General features: G+C 33.8%; 2 protein-coding genes across 3 annotated transcripts in view; one reads left to right on the top strand and one right to left on the bottom strand.

Moving 5' to 3' along the window:
• LOC128549125 (uncharacterized) overlaps positions 1-10,057 on the top strand; it is a 48,718-nt gene extending 38,661 nt beyond the window's left edge. For both annotated transcript variants that reach the window (XM_053525433.1, XM_053525432.1), the window contains exons 16-29: positions 109-232; positions 597-773; positions 1,876-1,912; positions 2,211-2,335; positions 2,623-2,791; positions 3,135-3,191; positions 3,493-3,674; positions 4,036-4,222; positions 4,794-4,913; positions 5,598-5,752; positions 6,024-6,146; positions 6,608-6,722; positions 7,896-7,986; positions 8,926-10,057. In XM_053525433.1, the coding sequence (XP_053381408.1) occupies positions 109-232; positions 597-773; positions 1,876-1,912; positions 2,211-2,335; positions 2,623-2,791; positions 3,135-3,191; positions 3,493-3,674; positions 4,036-4,222; positions 4,794-4,913; positions 5,598-5,752; positions 6,024-6,146; positions 6,608-6,722; positions 7,896-7,986; positions 8,926-9,058 (1,795 nt within the window). In that variant the 3' untranslated portion in view covers positions 9,059-10,057. The remainder of the gene's footprint in view (positions 1-108; positions 233-596; positions 774-1,875; positions 1,913-2,210; positions 2,336-2,622; positions 2,792-3,134; positions 3,192-3,492; positions 3,675-4,035; positions 4,223-4,793; positions 4,914-5,597; positions 5,753-6,023; positions 6,147-6,607; positions 6,723-7,895; positions 7,987-8,925) is intronic.
• Positions 10,058-14,006: 3,949 nt separating this feature from the next.
• LOC128548849 (insoluble matrix shell protein 5-like) lies at positions 14,007-18,166 on the bottom strand. Its single transcript, XM_053524369.1, has 5 exons — positions 18,015-18,166; positions 15,658-15,794; positions 15,071-15,223; positions 14,546-14,592; positions 14,007-14,128 (listed from the first exon to the last, which is right to left on the bottom strand). Exons 1-5 carry the CDS (start codon positions 18,059-18,061, stop codon positions 14,069-14,071), a joined length of 444 nt encoding a protein of 147 aa, XP_053380344.1. The 5' UTR covers positions 18,062-18,166; the 3' UTR covers positions 14,007-14,068.
• Positions 18,167-19,875: the final 1,709 nt, after the last annotated feature.

The raw sequence follows: 19,875 nt of genomic DNA, 5'->3' as shown, positions 1-19,875 counted from the left end.
TTTCAAAGTGAATCTTTCGATTGCTTTCTTGTTTCAGATCTCAATGTTGTAACTCGTTTTGACATCTTAGTAGTCAGTTAATTTTATACCGCTTTTTGCTCATTTCAGAATAAGTTTCACAGCATCTGACGATGAAAGTGGAGTGCATAAAATAGGATTCACAATAACTATCAAAACTAATGGCAAAAGAGATAGAGTGATTTATGAGGGATATGCAGCAGCAAGAACTGATGTAAGAGTTTTAACATAAATTACAAACATTTGTTACTAAATAATGTAACATTTTCATATGATCTTATTGCACAATATTATGGCTGATGTTTATATATCAAACGCTTGAAATGCTGTGCATTATAATATTCAAGGGACGCGTCTCTTGAGCTTTAAAACATTGTAAGTATTTACAATGTATGAAGTGTATGGTTCAGATATTGAACTAATTTATTTCGAATAAACATTTTGCATTGTTTAAAGATAAGAGAACTTGTTTTGAATATTCACCAGCAAAATGTCTATAAATCTGAAGAAAAATATCCTCAGTTACAGTGGATATGAATAGAACTACACATAACTTTTATAACTTTCATAATTTTCAGACGGCTGATAACCCGTTCTGCAAGACGATAGAAGGCAAATGTTTCGTTCCCCAACAGCAAGTTGATTTGGATAATTGTTGGTTTATGATTAGTAAGAGCGATCTGGAAACAAGTTTTGCATCCGTTAATGTAACCGCCTACAATCAGGCTTTGCTTACAGCATCCACCGTTTTTGAGGTGCATATATTGATATCAAAGTTGCGTTCTAGTTTAGCTTGTTGTTGACTGACAGTTCTCTGAATAACCAAAATCGAAACCGAAGGTGGCGTATAGCACTATATGAATCATTTTTGCTATCATGTTCCAAGGGTTGTATCTTTTTTTATCATAAGAAAGCTAATAAAACTTTACATTTTAGGACAGGCATTTTGAATCTCTACATAGATGTAGCAAAATAACTATGCCTCAAAATGACAAATACACGTAACTACAGGTAATCAAAATGGACAGACCCAGTCAAACCGAGTCAGCTTTTTGTTTTGTTTTGTTGCGTTCTATGTAATACCACAGTCACACATACGGCGCAAATAGCTACGTCTAGCTACGGATAGAAACGTAGTAACCCGTATCGATCCGTACCTGAGCCGTACGGATTGTCACGAACTGATACGGATTACTACGTTAAGGTACGTCTCAGGTACGTTTCAATACGGATAGATACGGATTACTACGTTTTTATCCGTGGCTAGACGTAGCTTTCCGCGCCGTATGTGTGACTGGGGTATTAAGTCGATTGTATTACCCTCTTATTAATATTTGAACGAGGAATGTAGTAAGGGGTTACCTTACATACCGTTTGGTTTTGGTGCATTTCCTTGCTTTAGGGAACCTTGAAAAAATGTTTGAAAAAAATATCAGTGGAATAATCATTTTTTTTTTTTGTCATTTAGCGGGTAAACCCTCTCTCACTGCTCATCAAGACCTGTTTTGTATAGTCCTGTTAGAGATTTAAATGTCCTTTCCAAAAATGTAATGTTTATATACTTCTGCCATTTTTAGAAAATTAAATCCCCTTTAGCTTACTGACATACTACGCAAACGTATTCGTAGACATTAAAGGAAACACATGTCATCAAGTTATGTACCATAGAATTTTATCATTTGTTATAATATTTTGATACAAGTATCATAATATAGAACAAAAATAACTTTGAATTAAGACAAGACACACGTAAGTCATTTAACTTGTAACACAATTTCTACAAATTGTCAAAACTGAAAAAGGCAAAAGTCTAATTAGATAAGCAATTTTAAATATGAAGTTCTTTTCTTCAAACAGGTTGGACATGTGAATAAACTAAATGGACTTGAAAAATGTAAGTATCGTGATAGTGTAGAATTATTGTAAAAATATATAATACTATGATAATCGATGTCAAACTATCACGCCTTTCGTTCTACTTAGGCAGATTTCATGCATTTATGTATGTTTGAAACATCCTTTGTATCGTGTGTGAGTGCGGGTGCGCGTGACTGCCTGCATGCGCAAGTATTTACTTGTGGAATACATAATTATGAAGACTTTCAACTATGACTAGGAATGATATCACTTATGAGAATCAGAATTATATTTCTTTATTGACATAAGCAGAACATTTTGATATATTCAATCAGATAATGGACCAGAAAATATGCGTATTGAATCACCTACACCCAATGGATTTCGCGTTGCCTGGGATCTTCCAGAAAAAACGTCGTGCTATGGAAGAGCTGAAATAGTGTTGGTACTTTTAAAGAAGGTAAATTTTTGTGAAGAAAGCTATGATACAATTATTATATAGACAGTAAATAATTTTAAATGATGTTTTATGGCTATCCATATTTACAGATATGTTCGATAAGTTTAATATTACTGAAATTAACACAGACTAAACATTTTGTTTAGTGTATAATATATAAGCATTCATAATAAAATGATGTAGAGACGTTGGGGGTACCTTTTGTAAGGTATTTGTACCGCATACTACTTGAAATTAAAAGATGGCTTGTTATCACTTTTGCATGAATCGTTTTCTTCTCAATACAGACTACAAACGGGGACATGAAATTAGAGACGTATTACACATCTGGAACAAGTAAATACTTTGATATCCTTGGTCTCGATGCTGAAGCTGACTATATGATTGACTTTGGAATGAAGTTGCCAAATGCTTCAGCTGTACAGCAGACAGGAGTCGCATTAAGTGTTAAAACTCGTAAGAACGACCTTGACTGTATACATTTATGTTAAATTTTAACAATAACGGTAACATTGCTGTAAATGCAACATAGAACTATGTTGATGTAAATGTAAAAGATGTAAATGTTATCATTTATTCTGATATTTAAGTGTTTTCAATATGTGTAGTGCAGTCAACGTTAGACTATCTATCAATGTTAGCGAAACTCTGATCAAAAGATTTCAATATTATGAGTATTTTCTAGCATATCATAAATATTTTTATGGCAGTTTTGTTTACTGTATGAATGAATCTGTTTGTATTAAAAGGAGAGATATTTCGTTTTAACATCCATACTAATGTCAATATATTTTCCTAGCTGCACAAGTACAAGATAAAGGAACAGATACGGGAGTTATCGTTGGAATAGTAATTGGTACGTAAACTCTTTGTGCGTGTGTCCATTCATGCGCGCCAGTGCGTGCGTTCGTTCGTTCGTGCGTACGTGCATGCGTGCGTGTGTGTGTTAAAGAGAGAGAGAGAGAGAGAGAGAGAGAGAGAGAGCCATTTCGTGGAACCATATGACTAGTCTGTACGCTTAAGAATAAATATTCCAATTTTGAATATTCCTTTTAATTAATTTGAAAATGTAAAGGTTTATGTGAATTTGTTTGAAAGCAACAAGTACAATCTTATTTACCTGATTATACAATGTAACACCTTACTTTAAACAACAGGATTTTTGGTTCTTGTTGCACTGGTTGTGGTGGTTATGATCTTCCTTATAAGAAGAGGTTACATACATCCTGCTCAACGGGTGCGGAGTGTAAGGAGGGCTGTTACGAGGAAGGTTAGGAGACCGAGGAGTCATGTAATAAGTGGAAACGGTGCTCGAAGTTTTGATAATGCCGCTTACAATGTAAGAAATCCAATATTACTTTGAAACATTGGTGCATTCGATTCAAAACCTGCAATTGCAAATACATGTACTATACAAGCTTTTGGAGAAAACAATGATAAACAAATTTTATCAACATCATTTGTTTCGGATTTTTGCTCCAACATTGTTCATTACATATGGCAATTTTCCTACTCTTAGTGGATGAGGAAGACCCTAGGCGATGTAGCATTATTTCAAAGACAGGCAAAAAGCGACCTTCCATATGCCTGCTTGATAACGTCCTCAAATGAAGATCCGAGCAAAATGCTGAACAAATGTTCTGATGTGAACGAATTTAAAGTTAATTTTGTAATGCCTTTCGTTTTAACTGTAAATTCAGAATCGTCAAAGCGAATTATACATTTACGGCGGAATGGATATGGAGGCACCGAAGATATGGCATATAAGTAGGAATGACGTTGTATTTGAATCTCTAATCAAAAACGGGCACTTTGCCAACATTTACAAAGCTAAACTTAGATCCAAAAAGGGACAAGCAGGAGATGTTGTGGCTAAAACATTGAAAGGTAAACTTTTTGTATTCCGTCCCTAGCATTAGCAGAAAAATAGTGATACAAACACAATTATCTATCAAACATTCTAACTAGAATCACATAATGGTATCTTAACTTTTGTTACGTAGGTCTGCACGTTTTGATCAAATTATTTATACATTGTAGAGTTCAACCATGAACTTTCAAAACTTTAGAATATAATGTGAAAATCTGGTGAAAAGAAAAGGTTCGTTATGATTTATTTTTTGTTAGACTGTTTTGAGTTATTTGGATCTGAAAATGTTAAGTTTCCTTAATGGGCGTCTATTGAAAAATCACAATTTTGACAACATTTTTGCGGATAGAATAGTTTCTACAATATGGATGTTACTGAAACTTCTCACAGTCGTAAGTATAGGTATGGTCTATGAGATATATGACCATGATAAAAGATATCTGCAGATTACACGTTGATTTTAAGACATAAGTTCGATTTAGTTAACAAATCAAAATATTAAGTAGCATATTTTAGCTTAAAAAATTTACTGACTTTGCCGATTTTATAAATTGGCTCACATTACTGATCACAATTTTTTTTACACAGAGGGTTTCACGCCGGATGACGAACTACTGATGAAGGCAAAAATAAATTTTACTGGAGAAATGGTAGGGGAGCATCCAAATATTCTAAAGTTTATCGGCGCTGTCATCAGCGATGATGCAAGTACGTTTAATCTTCAAAATACAAAATCTCTGAAGTATTTGCAATTTCCATATCATCAAGTTGACTTTTAAAAGCTTGGGAATTTGAACTATTTAGCGCGATAATATTGGGCGCGATTTGAATACATGGCTAAATTATAGAGCATTAGACTATATGCATATATTTATTGTAAAATCAGAGAGTTTTTCGATTGTTTTGTTTTCGGTATATTCACAGATTGTCTTGTTTTTGCGAAAATAAACACTCGCAAAAGTGTCGTCCTTGTTACAAATAATCATGTGTATTTCCCAAGCAATACACCTGGAATATTCCACCTCACAAATCAATTCTAAGTTTTGAATTTCAACTGAAATTAGGTATCTCGAATCCCAAGAGATCGAGTGTCTTGCTTCGATATATTAACCGAAACTTGACTTAAAATAATATCTTATGCTGATGTATTCGGGACATGACTCAACAATGCCTTCGATATAGCCGGAAGTTTGAGATAAGCGTGTTCGAAATATCGAGTTTCAACTGTAGCGAAATTTTAGTCCCGAGCAAAACATCTGATTCACGCGAATTTAATACATTCTTTTTCATACCAATATGTTCTGCATTCAAAATAGTTTAGGAAACAAAACTTCTGTAGGCAAAATCATGTACAGTGAATTGTATGTTGTTTATTTTCTCTGTTTGACTTAGTGGGTCCATTCATTATCTATGAATACTGTGCACATGGACCTTTACGAGACTACCTTGCCGAACAAAGGAATAATGTAACTATAGATTTGCAAGAAAATCTCTTTCGGTTCGGACTTGACATTTCCAAAGGCATGGAATTTCTCGCTGGAAAAGGGGTAATAGGATTTTTGTTGTATTTGATATGATTAAGACAGAGATATATTTCATTTTTTTTTATCATAGTTGTACCATGATCAAAAATGACACTACAAACTTATATCTGTGTACTGATTATTCGGTGTATTATTTATTAGCTAGTAAATATTTCTTGCTGTTCAACATAACGCATAGAAAGCATTGGCCAAGATGTTATGTATTAAAATTATTCTTAGTGATTATATTTTTCATACTTCTAAATGATTATATAACGCTTATGTTGTACCATAGATAGTTCACCGACGTCTTGCTGCTCGAAACATTCTTTTGACTTTCATCAATGAAGTCAAGATTGCTGGTTTCGGACCCCAACCGAATGAAGAGGACGGTGGTGATGCGGGGAAGGAGAAACGGGTAGATTATATTAATTCTTAGGCTCACTCTTCTTGTCATGATACTCTCAAGTACTATTATTCATGTTGTCGTTTGACCTTCATTTCATTATCGAGTCAGATACAAACTAATTCAAGTAATCCTCATTTCATTGTTGTCATTGTTATTACAGTAACAGTTTCTTAAACCATTTTTTACACTGTATATGCGGCTCTCATTTATACCATACTATGATATATACATTATAGTCCTTCGTAAATGTTACCTAAAAAAAAGATACATAACACAACACTTACATTTCCGTTATTTACTCGAAATACTGTAATAGTTGAGAAAACGGCGCTTAACTCAAAACCAACATTTTTTTCTTCTGTGATACCTTTTTACACATCGTTTGATCAGATTATTGCTTTATTATTTTGTATATACAACTATAGTAGGTATATAGTTGCACCGCAAAACATACATTTAGATACTTGCAGGAACGCATACCTATCAAATGGATGGCGCCAGAATGCATGGGATCTACTCGTGATGCGAATGAACAGAGTGATGTTTGGTCATTCGCCGTTGTTCTTTGGGAAATATTTTCACTCGGTACGTATATTTTAGCTCAAAGTATTTTCGGTGTGAATGGTGAAATATAGCAGTGAATTATATTCCGACAAAATCACTGTTTCAAAGACAATCCACTTCTATCTGTCAACAGCAGGAATTATATGTGAAATAATACCACAATTTGTCAAAATAAGAAAACATGATACAAGTCCTACAGGTCGCAATATATTATCTTACACGTATGTATTCAAGAGCTTGGGAGAAAGTTGATTTACCGTGATCATAAAGAAGGAAGTATTTTCTACAGTAAGTATCTATCAACAATGTATCCATCGCAAGGGAGGTTATACTTGCAAAACAAAATGAAAACCGCGTTTATTTTAGAACAGATTTTGATTTGAACAATACATTATTGCTTTGGAACAGTGTCAAATTTATGTACAGGTAATTATACAGCACAGCCTGGAATAGTATCGATATAATTGTTTAGATCAATATGACTTTTATGAAGCAACACGTCTTCTATATCTTTCCACTACAGCATATATATAATTTTTTCGGCTCAGAACCGACTTTTCGATGTATAACTTTGACAGCTTTTTCTGTGCTCTGTGCTACCGGAAAATCTACCCTTACCTTTAATTTTCTTTTCGTAAATAAATGATAGATAACCTGACATTCTTACCAGTAATTCTACTTCATTTTTGTATTATGTCCCTTATTTTTGATTACGCCATGATCATATACTTATTTTCAAAAAACTATTTGACGTCTAGATGTGTAGAACGTTCCGGTTTACATTTACTTCTAAATGCCATTTAACCCTTATCATGCTGGACACGACCGATTCTGCCTTTGCGACCAGTGTTGAAAGTTATCAGCCTGCACATCCTTGCAGTCTGATCATGATCTTCACTGTTCGCCATTCAGTCAGTATATTTTGGTAAGCACCCCTTTTAACAAATAATAGTTCTGTCAAAATCGAAAGATGGACAAGTTCATTATAGAAATTTAGCTCGGTAATGGTTAAATGCATGAAAATTAAATGAACTGTTTGGTTATGGAGAACGATCAACATGCATTTCTTGTTATGAACACAATTAATTTTTATTATATTGTTACCCATAAAAACAGATGTTAAAATGTTCGATATTACACCGACAAAATAAGATGTGTTATATGTATGACCTGACTTTGCGTTTTCATTGCTAGGAGAGACTCCTTATGAAGGAAAAGGCGCGGACCTTCCAAGGCGGCTAAAGAAAGGCGAAAGACTAGGAAAACCTGAACAATGTGACGACACGTAAGGACATTTATTTCAACTGGCATGCCTTTTTACATAATATTTCTGTAACAAGAAAACATTCTTCATTAATCGTTATTTAGCTCATCGGCTCATCAAAAGTTGCTCACTCTTGACGGCTGTTACATGAGTAAGGTCTGTGTGCTTCAATGTTTTGTTGTTGTATACGTGTAACATCAGGGAGGCGATTATGCATGTAGAATATTTCTGTGTTATTTTTGTAAACTGAAAAGAGACATTTTATTGTGAATTGATAAGTAACATTTTCTTTTGTAAATTTACAAGTACCATTTTCTTTTGTAGTTTCACTTTTTTTTGTAAATTCATCTTTTTATCTACTTTGATGAGTATTCTTTACTTTTGCATTTGAATGAATATCATATTCCTTTGTATATTGATTAATATTATATTCTTTTATAGATTAATAAGTATTATTTTCTCTTGTATATTCATGAATATAACGTTTTCTCTTTGTCGACTGCAGTTTCGTTACTTACATTGAACAGAAGATGGAAAATGTCTTATATATTGTAAAGCGTAATGTTTAATTTTGTTACATTCTTTGAAAGTGGCATATTGAAAGAAAGCATGTTTAGTAAGAAGCATATATAATACAGATTTTACAGCTTGTTGCAGAGCATTTGGTTTAAATTTAAATATACCTGGACAGAAATAAAGTGCATTCTTTACAAAAATCTGTAATGATTTGCTACGTTAAAGTGCATATTCTTCTCTAAAAAGGCATTAAGGTCTATGAGAAACACAAAGCAAAAACACAAATCTGAAACTCTCGCAAAAACATAGAGCATAATCTCGTGACAACAAAATGAGACACTTAACACAATAAGCATTCAGGTGATTGAATAATTGATCAATCTGATAATGATTTCCCAAGAATATAACAAAATACGACTATTATTGCTATTATTTCTTTGATAGATGGTATGGTGTTATGCAAAAATGCTGGGCGTATGAAGCGAAGAAAAGGCCATTGTTCCGGGATATCAGAGACGAACTGGACAACCTGTTTGAAGCATCGCCTGGAGATGATTACTACTTTTACAAACGATAAAATCGATACAGTCAATACGACAAACTGTACATTTTGAATTTTGTTGCTATGCTTGTCTGACATTGGTTAATGATATATTGAGTCATATTACTTTCTGTCATATTTCTCCAGTACTGAAGCATTACAAATGTGTTAGCCACCATATCTGAATACGGTCACAGCTTAACTTAACAGAAAGAATGAAAAAATAATTATAAATACAAAACTAAATGCACCTCCTTGCATTTTATATGAAATTTGCTTCTCCGAAGTTTAGAAAATATCAATAGTCTTTGTTTTGCTCGTGCTACGCAACATAGTTAAATGGCAATGAATCAGTACATGACAAGTATACACTCAGTTCCAAAAGAAAGTGTACACTTAGTTTTCTGTTATTTTTTCTCGGTTATTTTCATGAAAACTTATAATGTTTGTTACCAAAATTTAAATCAGTTCGTAAACAAATTGGTGTGCATTTTAGATTTTGAGTTATACCTGAGAGTTAGTGTATGAAAAAATGAAACAAAAACGTCGGGAAATTTTTTGAAATATTTAAAACTTAAAAAGTGCACACTTTCTTTTGGAACTGAGTATATAGTTGTTAGATATCAGACGATATGTACACAGTTTAATCATCTTTCGGGTTTGCTTCAAGCAATTCTTATTTTACTTGCGGACTAATTTAAATGTTGCTTTAATTCTCAATTGTTCTATTGCATTGATAATATCAAACGATGTAAAAAAATGTATGAATGAGACAGTGAAAAAATGGAGGCAATTATTTTTCAGACAGAAGGATCTTCGGAGATAATCTCTGTGAAATAAAAACTCAGTTTTAATTAGCTTTGTATAGATTCATGTAATGTATGAGTTGTATTTGAAATTTTACACATATGATAATTTTAAACGCACACTATCATAGATATTACGCCTACACAGTAACTCGTGAAAATGTGTAAAGTTTAGAACCTATTATTATGTTTAAACACGTGTAAATAAAGTAAAAGTTTTCTTTCTGTGTGTTCCAGTTAGCTTTTATTTATACAATGGCTGATAAGTCGCTTGACAGTGCACAAAGTATGCATCAGTAGGTCCAGATGCAGAAAACACAAAAATACAATGATACAGTGATTAGGTAGGTGTAGGAGCAGGGGGCAGGAGGGGAAAGGGGGTCTCCGGTCCTATCCCACACACCCACGACTTTGAGAGTGGGGTTGGGGTATATGCTTTCACTTCCGCCGCTGACTTTCGACCCAAACAACTGGTTTTTCCTAGAGAAAGACTGTAGATAAAGGGAAAAAAACATTTGGGAGAGCATTTAGATGTAATGATATGCATTTGAGGTGATGTCTTTTGCCGCTGAGGGGGAATACCTTTTTTTTTCTTTTTTTTTTGTGGTTGTCCAAAAATTGTCAGGAAAACTGAGTAAGTTTATCTGGCCGGCTTCCCTATGGCCCCCTCCCAAGTTTGAATTCGCCCCTACGCCATTGTAATAGACAACGTGTTATATGTTACTTGCATGATAAATTGTCTACTTTCCTAGCAACAAACGATCGCGGTAGTTATTTTGGACCTTATTGCTATGCCATTTGGTGAACTTTAATTCAGATTACTTTTGATGAAACTCAACAGAACTCGTGGTGTGATGAAAACTGCTTACAACTCCGATTTCAGTACTTTGATTTGAGCTGTCTTGCAAGTTTTATTACCTCTCATGAACAGATCTGACCAACCAAGTTTGCTTTCATTTTTCTTGGTTGCGTTCTATGTTTCCGAAGGATCCTGTTTAAGGTTAGATTAAATTTTAAGGTAGTTCAGTTTGATAAACCGGGCGTAATGGCGTAACGTCATTTATTCGTAAAACGTACAATAAAGCCTGGATTCGGAATCCGGAAAAGATATTAATTTATGAATTAATGGCAACCTGTGAGTACATCTATAACAATGATACTGTAACTATCTTTCTAAAGTTAAAATATAACATTAAAAAATCTGACACATTAAATTATTCCAAATAATGTCATAAAATTAGCTTGAAGTGTGCGATTTACTTTAGTAATGGTCAAATATCTCAAAAATAAGCACACAGACTTATACATTTTATTTCACCATATTATATGCCATATGTTTAGTTACGACTATAAGAAGTTTGATTAAAATCTACATTGTAGAAAAATTTCTATTTGCGAAAATGTTATGAAAGTTGTGATGTTCCCAAAGACTCACATAATGAAAACTTGCGTGAGGCCCACGTTTTCCAAATCAGTCTAGCAAAAAATCAAGCACACGACCCTATCTCTTTTATTTACTGAATTTGCTAAGTATATTCTGAAGTTTTGAAAAATCAGAGTTTAATCAAATTCTACATTGTAGAAAAAAAAATTGACCCGAACGTACAGAACTACCTTAAGTAAATACCATCTCCCAGCCGTTAAATAACTCCCTATGCTCTAAACCAATGTTATCATTGTTCCTAATCATTTAGGAAAATTGTGTCTACATACTTTTTCTTATGTAGAGTCCCGCTAAAATTGGTGTTTGTCGGGCAGTAGCGGAGGAATGGGATTGGGAATGGGTGTAGTGTGTGGTGCTACACACTTCATAGGCCTAACAGTACTAAAGATACCAACGACGGAGCCATCTGGTAATGGCGGAATGGGTATGGAATATTAATTTTCCGCTTTGGACGGCCATAGAAATATACAATAAAGCAAGTTCCAGTGTAAATATTATTGTTGATGTAATTTGACATCTTGATAGAAAGAAAGGAGAGAAAATGTTACATTTGGTGAAGTAATATTTAATTATACTACGAGTAGTAATACCAGGTCATGTTGATGTGATTTTACGGTAAGTAAGTGTGACAGGAAAATTTTACTTTTAGAAAATACACAACCAATTCTTATCTCTTCAATTTATTCCAGTTTGAGACATTCCTCACAATAAGAGAAGGGTTTGTAATCTAACCCTTACCTGTAATTTTCTATAATGATTTTGCCCATCTTTTAATTTGGAAAATACCATTAACTGTTAAAAGGGGTGCTTACCAAAATGATAATGACTAAATGGCGAACAGTGCAGATCTTGATCAGACTGCACGGATGTGCTGGCTGATCATAATCTACACTGGCCGGAAAGGCAGAACCAATTCTGTCCAGCATGATAAGGGTGAATATGGGATGGATATGAGGGACTACATTGAACCAAATGAACTTTATACAGAATATATACATAATACTTCTTGGGGTATTACAGTCCGTTATCATATCCATCCAATCCGACTCTGGAATTATTTTGGTTGGTTGCATACTATGCATCCTAAGGATATGACAGATTGAGTTACTCATGTCTGGGTTAGATTAAAATAGATACGAAAACCGGAAGTTGACTCACTTATTTTAGTTACCAATTACTGCGTGTGTTACACTTTCGAAAGATAAGAAACTGTCCAATTTTTTCCTTTTGTTGCACAATATGAAGGTCAAACTTTAGATGGACAAATCTCCATTTTTATGTCAATTTTTTTAAAAAATTGAAAACTAAGATTTTATTTGACAGTGATTATAATGGTACTATACACCTGCTTTTGTGGTCAGTGAAATATGTAAAAAAATCTTTCTGCAGCGTTACACACGCAGTAAAACGATGCTTTAAAATTGAATAAAATTCAGTTATACTAGATAAAGTGGGTTCCCTGCTTTTGATATTCTAATTCTGAAGATGTCATGTATTTATTTTGATCTATTAAAATTGCAATGCATATCTAAAGACCCGCCCCTCTAAGAATGATGAAAGAAACGTTACTGATATGAATGCCCTTATTGCTAGATTACTTTATATACTAAAGTTGCTTTGTTTTCTGACTTGTTGCTGTATAAATGACTATGTGAAAAAGTCACACAGTGATTAAAATATAATATCCAATATATCAGTTTGGTCAAGCAAATGTCTGTAGCCAAGCATATGATCAGGTTGATAAGATTCAATGCATGAATTTGACTGATTTATCTAAAGCGATCAATTAAATCGTGTGTTACACTTTTGAAAGAAGATAATAGATTGTCCCACTTTTTCCCTTTGTTAAAGAATGCAAAGTTCACATTTTAAATGTACATGTTTAGTACTACGCTATGTCAAATTTTTCAAAATCGAGTATCATGATTGTATTTGTTAGTAAGTGTAAATGTAGCTGGTAGTATACAGTCGGTAAAATATGTAAAAGAGTTATCAGCTGCATTAGACACGCAGCAGTTAAACTATCCCTTAAACTGAAAACAAACCCAGCTGAAGTAGTAGAATATCTTGATACAAGACTATAGATATTCTAAAGACGTTGTGTATATATTTAGATTTTTTTAAAACATATTTAAGAGTCATAAAAGATACCTTTTCTTACAATACAAATATATCCATACAACAGTGTATGATATATGACGTGACCAAAGGGTAAAACGTCACCATTTCAAAAAATATAAGTATGAATAATATCTACAGAAAGATCACTTGGACACTTGAAGGCATAGAACGCAACCAAGCTAAACATTAACAGACTCGACTCGGGGCTGAGGCTGTGTTTATGGTGCTCGGTGCTTCCGAGAATTCTACCCTTACCTATTATCTTTCGGTGTTACTGAGTCTGTTCATGAAATGTGATAAAACGTGCAGCACCTCCTATTCCATTTAGCACAGGCAAGAGCGAAATTATGTCATACACAAATATTGAATGGACCTTACCATCACATATGATCAGAAAATATAACTGTACTGGTTCCATTTTCAAAATAGTAAACGACGAAAATGTACGCTTTTTGTTTTATTTTCGATGCTCATCTGGATAGCCGGTCACGAGCTAATTTTTAGCTGGATTTAAATATTTGAATAACAACTACTTAACAAAAAAAAAAAGCTCTGAACATTTTGTTATGAGACGTATGCCTGTGCCAAGATGTCAGAAATAACAGAAACCAAATGCATGAAATAGATTGTTTTATTATAACTTATGAGAACACATTGCGGCATCTTGTGGTAGGACTAGTGATCACAGTTATGTCCATGTCCGTGTTCACCATGACCATAAACACACTCAAGGAACTGCATGATAAAATAAGCCAATAAACAGTTAACATGGTTAATTAAAGGTATAATTAGACTCATAATTACAATCAGCAATTTCCACGCCACTACGTCTTTCAACATTCTTCGGACAAACATGTAGGTCATGGTGTTCCTTTCATGCCGGAGAATGCCGCGACATCGCATACAGAGTATACTAAGCAAAGTATCCACTTGTAACTGCGGCCCCGCTACCGTTTGATCATAGAAGGTAACTTAATTTGCATTTCAGTCTCAACTTAGTTTAGTTTGAAGCTATAAGTTTTATTTATTTTGCGTTAGCAACTGAATTTAGTTCCAAGAAAACATATTATTAGACATAGACTATGAACTATCGCAAACTGGGAAGGTATTTTTCAGTACAATAATATTTGCATTAATGTACTATATACTTACCCCCGTCATGTAATGCTCGTATTCGTGTAGACTTACAGTGCCGTCACCTGCAATAATGATAAATATATACAATACTATCAGAAAATTAAAAACATTAATTGAGAGCACAAATTGTTAGATTCAAATTTGCTTTTTCAATTTATGTTTGATTATCAACTATACGCAAAACGTCTCATAGTCCTGTTGAATTGTAACAACTGAATTATAAAAGATGCTTATATTATACTGAAATGTTTGATAATACTTTATATAAACAGTCTGTTCTTTTTCCTTATTATTGTGTTGGTCTAGGAGTCGGGCCTACTTAAAAGAGGTCATATGGCGACATTTTAGCTTCTATTACTGAGGAAAATAGCTAGTGCAGATCAAGTTAAATACTGGACTTAGACACCTGATGAAACAAACGGAATATTTGTTATTTTTCTTAATGTGATGTAAACCAAGATTGACCTTCTTAGATGAAAGTGTGCAAGACTAAACATAGCATTGAAACAGAGCAAAAATCAATGTAAATGTTTAAAGTACCATTTGGGTCGAGCAAATGCTTGTAGTCAAGCATATGGTCTGGCTGCACATAGCCGTCACCATCTTTATCCCACACATTATATATTGGGGCGAGAACATCTTGTGTTGTATGCCAGTAGCTTGCATATTCAGCTAGTGTAAGATTACCATCGTCTGGAATATTGTTTCATACTTTGAGATACATAAACACTTTGTGATTTGTTGTTGATTTATCAACGCTTGCAGAAAGTTCCGTTGTATATTCCTTGAATATTCTCTTCAGATTGAAACTGCTGTTTAGTATGTTTTCATTTGTTTTATTGAGAAAAGACGATTTGTTTCTAGATCATATACAAACACATAATTAAATTGAGCTGTAGTGCAGATGGTTTATATAAAAAGTGTATAAGCCTTTATCTATTCCAGATTATGAATTTTCAACTGTAATAAGACAATGAACAAGTTTTATAGCCAAAACAATATAGTATCTGAAATGCCTGCTGCTATTTTTATGTTACAGAGAGCGTACATTTATGAACTTACAATTTCAATCCACTCTATGATACATAGCATTTAGTTCTTGAAGTAACAGTTATCTATGAACTTACGATTCAAATCCTCTTTTTGATACACAATTTCAAGCTCCTGAAATGACAGTACACCATCGTGGTTTGTATCAAATGCTTTGAAACCGTTATCAACTATCACCTTCAGGTCGTGACCATGAGGAATCTGCCACGTTGCACTGTCAAAGAAAAAGCGTAACGAGCAAAGTACAATTACCTGTATGTTAAACATCAGATAATAATAATAATAATAATGATAAAAATAATAATAATGTAAATTGGGTAAATAAGGACTGTATCCGGTCACCTGTAAACGATAAAACTGATAATATAAGTTTCAGCTAGAAACAAACTACAAATAATGCCGTATAGCTACAGATTTTGCGGTTACGTGTAATGTCATATCGACAGAAACACAGATCTTAGTAGGGGAAGATCCCATGTGCCCCTCTGTGCATTATTTCATCACTGGCGGGCACCTAGGTAGAGCCACCAAACTTCCGTAAGTCGGCTGGATTGCATCCTTATATGAAGAATTTTAGGGTCCGAGAGAGGCTCGAATCTATATCGATGAGTGATAAGTCATTGGAAATGAAGGACCACGTGGTCACAAATTTTTCTCAATCATGCTTGATTGATGTTAGATTGAGGAACGATCCATGATGTATCACATGGGGCCTGGAACTACACCACACACACCTCCGCTATTGCCAACTGTTAGCCAATACCTTTCAGCATTAAAACACCAGTATATTTTAGCATAAAAACACGAACTTAGCATAGATCATAAAATGGGTTTTGTAACAATCTTAATTTGTTTTCAAAAAGAACCTTTTTAATATCAATTTAAATGTCCTTTAAAAGTAGATTGGCAACTGTGAAACTGACACTGGGAACACTTGCATGCTTCACATGCTTTGTATCGTGCATTTCATTAATCGGGAACCAGAATTAATATGCTTACGACTATATTAAACCGGATCAGTGCTTCCTATGATTCACAATAGTCCAATTTCGGTACCCGACTACGATATGCGCAGGACAAAGCAAGAATAAATTTTCATAAAATTGAAATTATTGATTTCTCGTCGGAATGTCAGTTGTCAGGGTGGTTACAGATCCAACGATAAATAAAAGTGATTTATAGGTAGGTATTAATTCAAAGATTTAAACGGCTATTGTTTCCAAGTATTAAATTCAAAGTTGCTCATTTTTTCCTTAAACAGTATTGATGTTAAAAATGAATTTTCAAAACATGCTGCAATTGTTACAATACCAGTTTAATAACTGACACCTATGCTCAGTACGTGTTATAATGCTAAATATATGGACTAACTGTTTGCAGGGGCGGTTGATGTAGGGGTGTGTCCTAACCCAAATTATCTGTGCTTACTACAGGAAGAGAAACGAATCAATTTGCTGAATTATGTTCGTGTATACACAGTAAAGGCCATTACATGAGATTATTTGAAGTCGTAAAGAGTAAAATATAACCCTTATGTTACCAGGCGGTGTAAACAAATCAACAAAGTTGTTTGATATCGATATAGCTAATATTATTAACTTTGTATTAGAAAGAGCAAATTTAGCAAAGTCATAGCTTGTTCATAATATGTCAGTAAGGTTTAAAATGGTGTCTAAGATAATCAAAGGGATTTTGTCCAGAACAGTCATTAAGTTTCAAATTCTCAAAACAAAATGAAAAATTGAAGATAAAAAATCGCTTATTTATTGGTTACTAAAACGTGATATTTTTTTTCTGCGTAGAGACAAATTTCACTTAGGCGTATAAATAACACTCTCAAAGGAGTCGGACGTAAAATGTTATTGTGGGAGTCTTTATGCGAGTAGTTGTTGTGGGAGTCAAAATGGCACAAAATGACGTTTATATTTCGAGAATTTTCTGAAACTTTTGTAAGTGTAACTTTGTTTGCAGATTCCTCTTAATTTCACTATAGCCAGTCAAGAGAGCTATGTTTTGGCTTTAATCGGCATTAATCCTAAGCAAAATAGATTTAAGTACAAAAGAGGTTATTGTAGGCATCAGTTGGCTGATTGTAGTAATATTTTGAAAGACTTTTACTCTTTTCTCCAGTTTCACGTATCTAAACCCTACTCAGGCCTTTATATTGTTAACTATGATTTATCACTTGCTAATTAATTCATCCAATTTTGACGCCCAGAAATTTAATACATTTATCGCCTTTTTCCTCTTCATGCATGTTATGTTGTTGTGGGGAATAAACATTCTGTAAAAATTGTACCCCTTTTTAAAAGAATTGCATTTGCAATGACATAATCATCTTTAATAAAAAATACCGCACAAGGGACAAGTGGTCTTTATTTGTGGATGGTTTTGATCCACGCGTCAAGATACACAAACAACTAAAGCTTCTTACCTACTGCAAAGAGCAATGCAAGCAGAGACGATTGCCACTGTCAACATGTTGATGTCTTTTTGGTGTTTTAGTCTGCGACAGATTGATTATATAGTGTTTATCGCCACATTTCGAAATATGACCTTAGATTGACAAATATAGAGCATAGATAAGATTGAAGCCTAATACTTCGAGTTTAAAAACTAATAACATGACATTAGTATCACAATTTTACTCTAAACTTTTGCAACACGAGCCCTCCATATGTTACAAAGCTAGTGGCTTTATTGATATATTAACATTTTTCTTTTTCTGAATTGTCATAGCTACACGTACTCTCTCAACCACAGCCGCTCCACACGTTACAAAATTAGTGGCAGCTGGTTGGAGTTTTTATGTGTACTTTTGTACATTATGTATATATGCTCAAACTGCTACTTACATTACAATAATTATGAAAAAATATGATCATTATAATCATTTCCTTTCGATTCTGATACTTTATCAATATGTGAAACATTCACAAGGAATAAGATGATATGTACAATGTTGAAAAAATATCACAACATCTTTTGGACCATTTCCATCGAACTGTTCACACATATATTAATCCGCCTATCCAATTGTAAGATTTTATGCCCTTATGTTGAACAAACTATGAGAACACTATGATCGGTTGAAAATGGGTGAATAATACTGCGTAATGACACTACGCTTTATCCATAAACAAAATGTACGAATGCCGTTTTCGAAAGCAAATGAGTGTATGACATTAACTTTGTCTATGAACAAAATGTATGAACGCTATGTTCGATCGCAAATGAGTGAATGACAAAACGTTTTGTCTATCAACAAAATGTATGAACGCTATGTTCGAAAATGAGTGAATAACATTAGGCTTTGTCTATGAACAAAATTTATAAACGCTATGTTCGATCGCAAATGAGTGAATGGCAAAACATTTTGTCTATGAACAGAATGTATGAATGCCATGTTCGAAACCAAAGAGGGAAATGGCACAACGTTTTATCTATGAACAAATTGTATAAATGCTGTGTTCGATAGCAAATGAGTGAATAACATTACGCTTTTTCTATGAACAAAATGTACGAACACCATGTTCGATAACAAATGTGTGAATGGCACTACGCTTTTTCTATGAACAAAATGTACGAACACCATGTTCGATAACAAATGTGTGAATGGCACTACGCTTTGTCTATGAATAAAATGTATAAACGCTATGTTGGAAAGCAAATGAGTGTATGACATTAGCTTTGTCTACGAACAAAATGTATGAACGCTATATTTGATCGCAAATGAGTGAATGACAAAACACTTTGTCTATGAACCAAATGTATGAACGCTATGTTCGATAGCAAATGAGTGAATGACATTACGCTTTGTCTATGAACGGAATGTATGGACGCTGTATTCGATAGCAAATGAGTGAATGACACTACGCTTTGTCTATGAACTGAATGTATTAACGCAAAGTTCGAAAGCAAATAGGTAAATGGCATAACGTTTCATCTAAGAACAAAATGTATGAACGCTATGTTCGATCGCAAATGAGTGAATGACAAAACGCTTTGTCTATGAACAAAATGCATTGTTCGATAGCAAATGAGTGAGTGACATTACGCTTTGTCTGTGAACAAAATGTCTGAAAGCTGTGTTCGATAGCAAATGAGTGAGTGACATTACGCTTTGTCTGTGAACAAAATGTTTGAACGCTATGTTCAATAGCAAATGATTGAATGACACTGCTCTTTGTCTATGAACAAAATGTATAAACTCCATGTTCGATAACAAATGTGTGAATGGCATTACGCTTTGCCTAATAGTATGAACAAAATGTATGAATATTATGTACGACAGC

Source organism: Mercenaria mercenaria, chromosome 15, assembly GCF_021730395.1.
Source record: "Mercenaria mercenaria strain notata chromosome 15, MADL_Memer_1, whole genome shotgun sequence".
Lineage (NCBI taxonomy): Eukaryota > Metazoa > Mollusca > Bivalvia > Venerida > Veneridae > Mercenaria > Mercenaria mercenaria.
This window is presented reverse-complemented; position numbering and strand designations above follow the sequence as displayed.

Coding starts and splice junctions, on each gene's coding strand:
- LOC128548849 (XM_053524369.1), bottom strand. CDS start 18,061: ATGTTGACAGTGGCAATCGTCTCTGCTTGCATTGCTCTTTGCAGTAG. Junction 15,795..18,014: donor TGCATTGCTCTTTGCAGTAG/GTAAGAAGCTTT, acceptor TTTCTTTGACAG/TGCAACGTGGCAGATTCCTC. Junction 15,224..15,657: donor TCAAAAAGAGGATTTGAATC/GTAAGTTCATAG, acceptor ACAATATTCCAG/ACGATGGTAATCTTACACTA.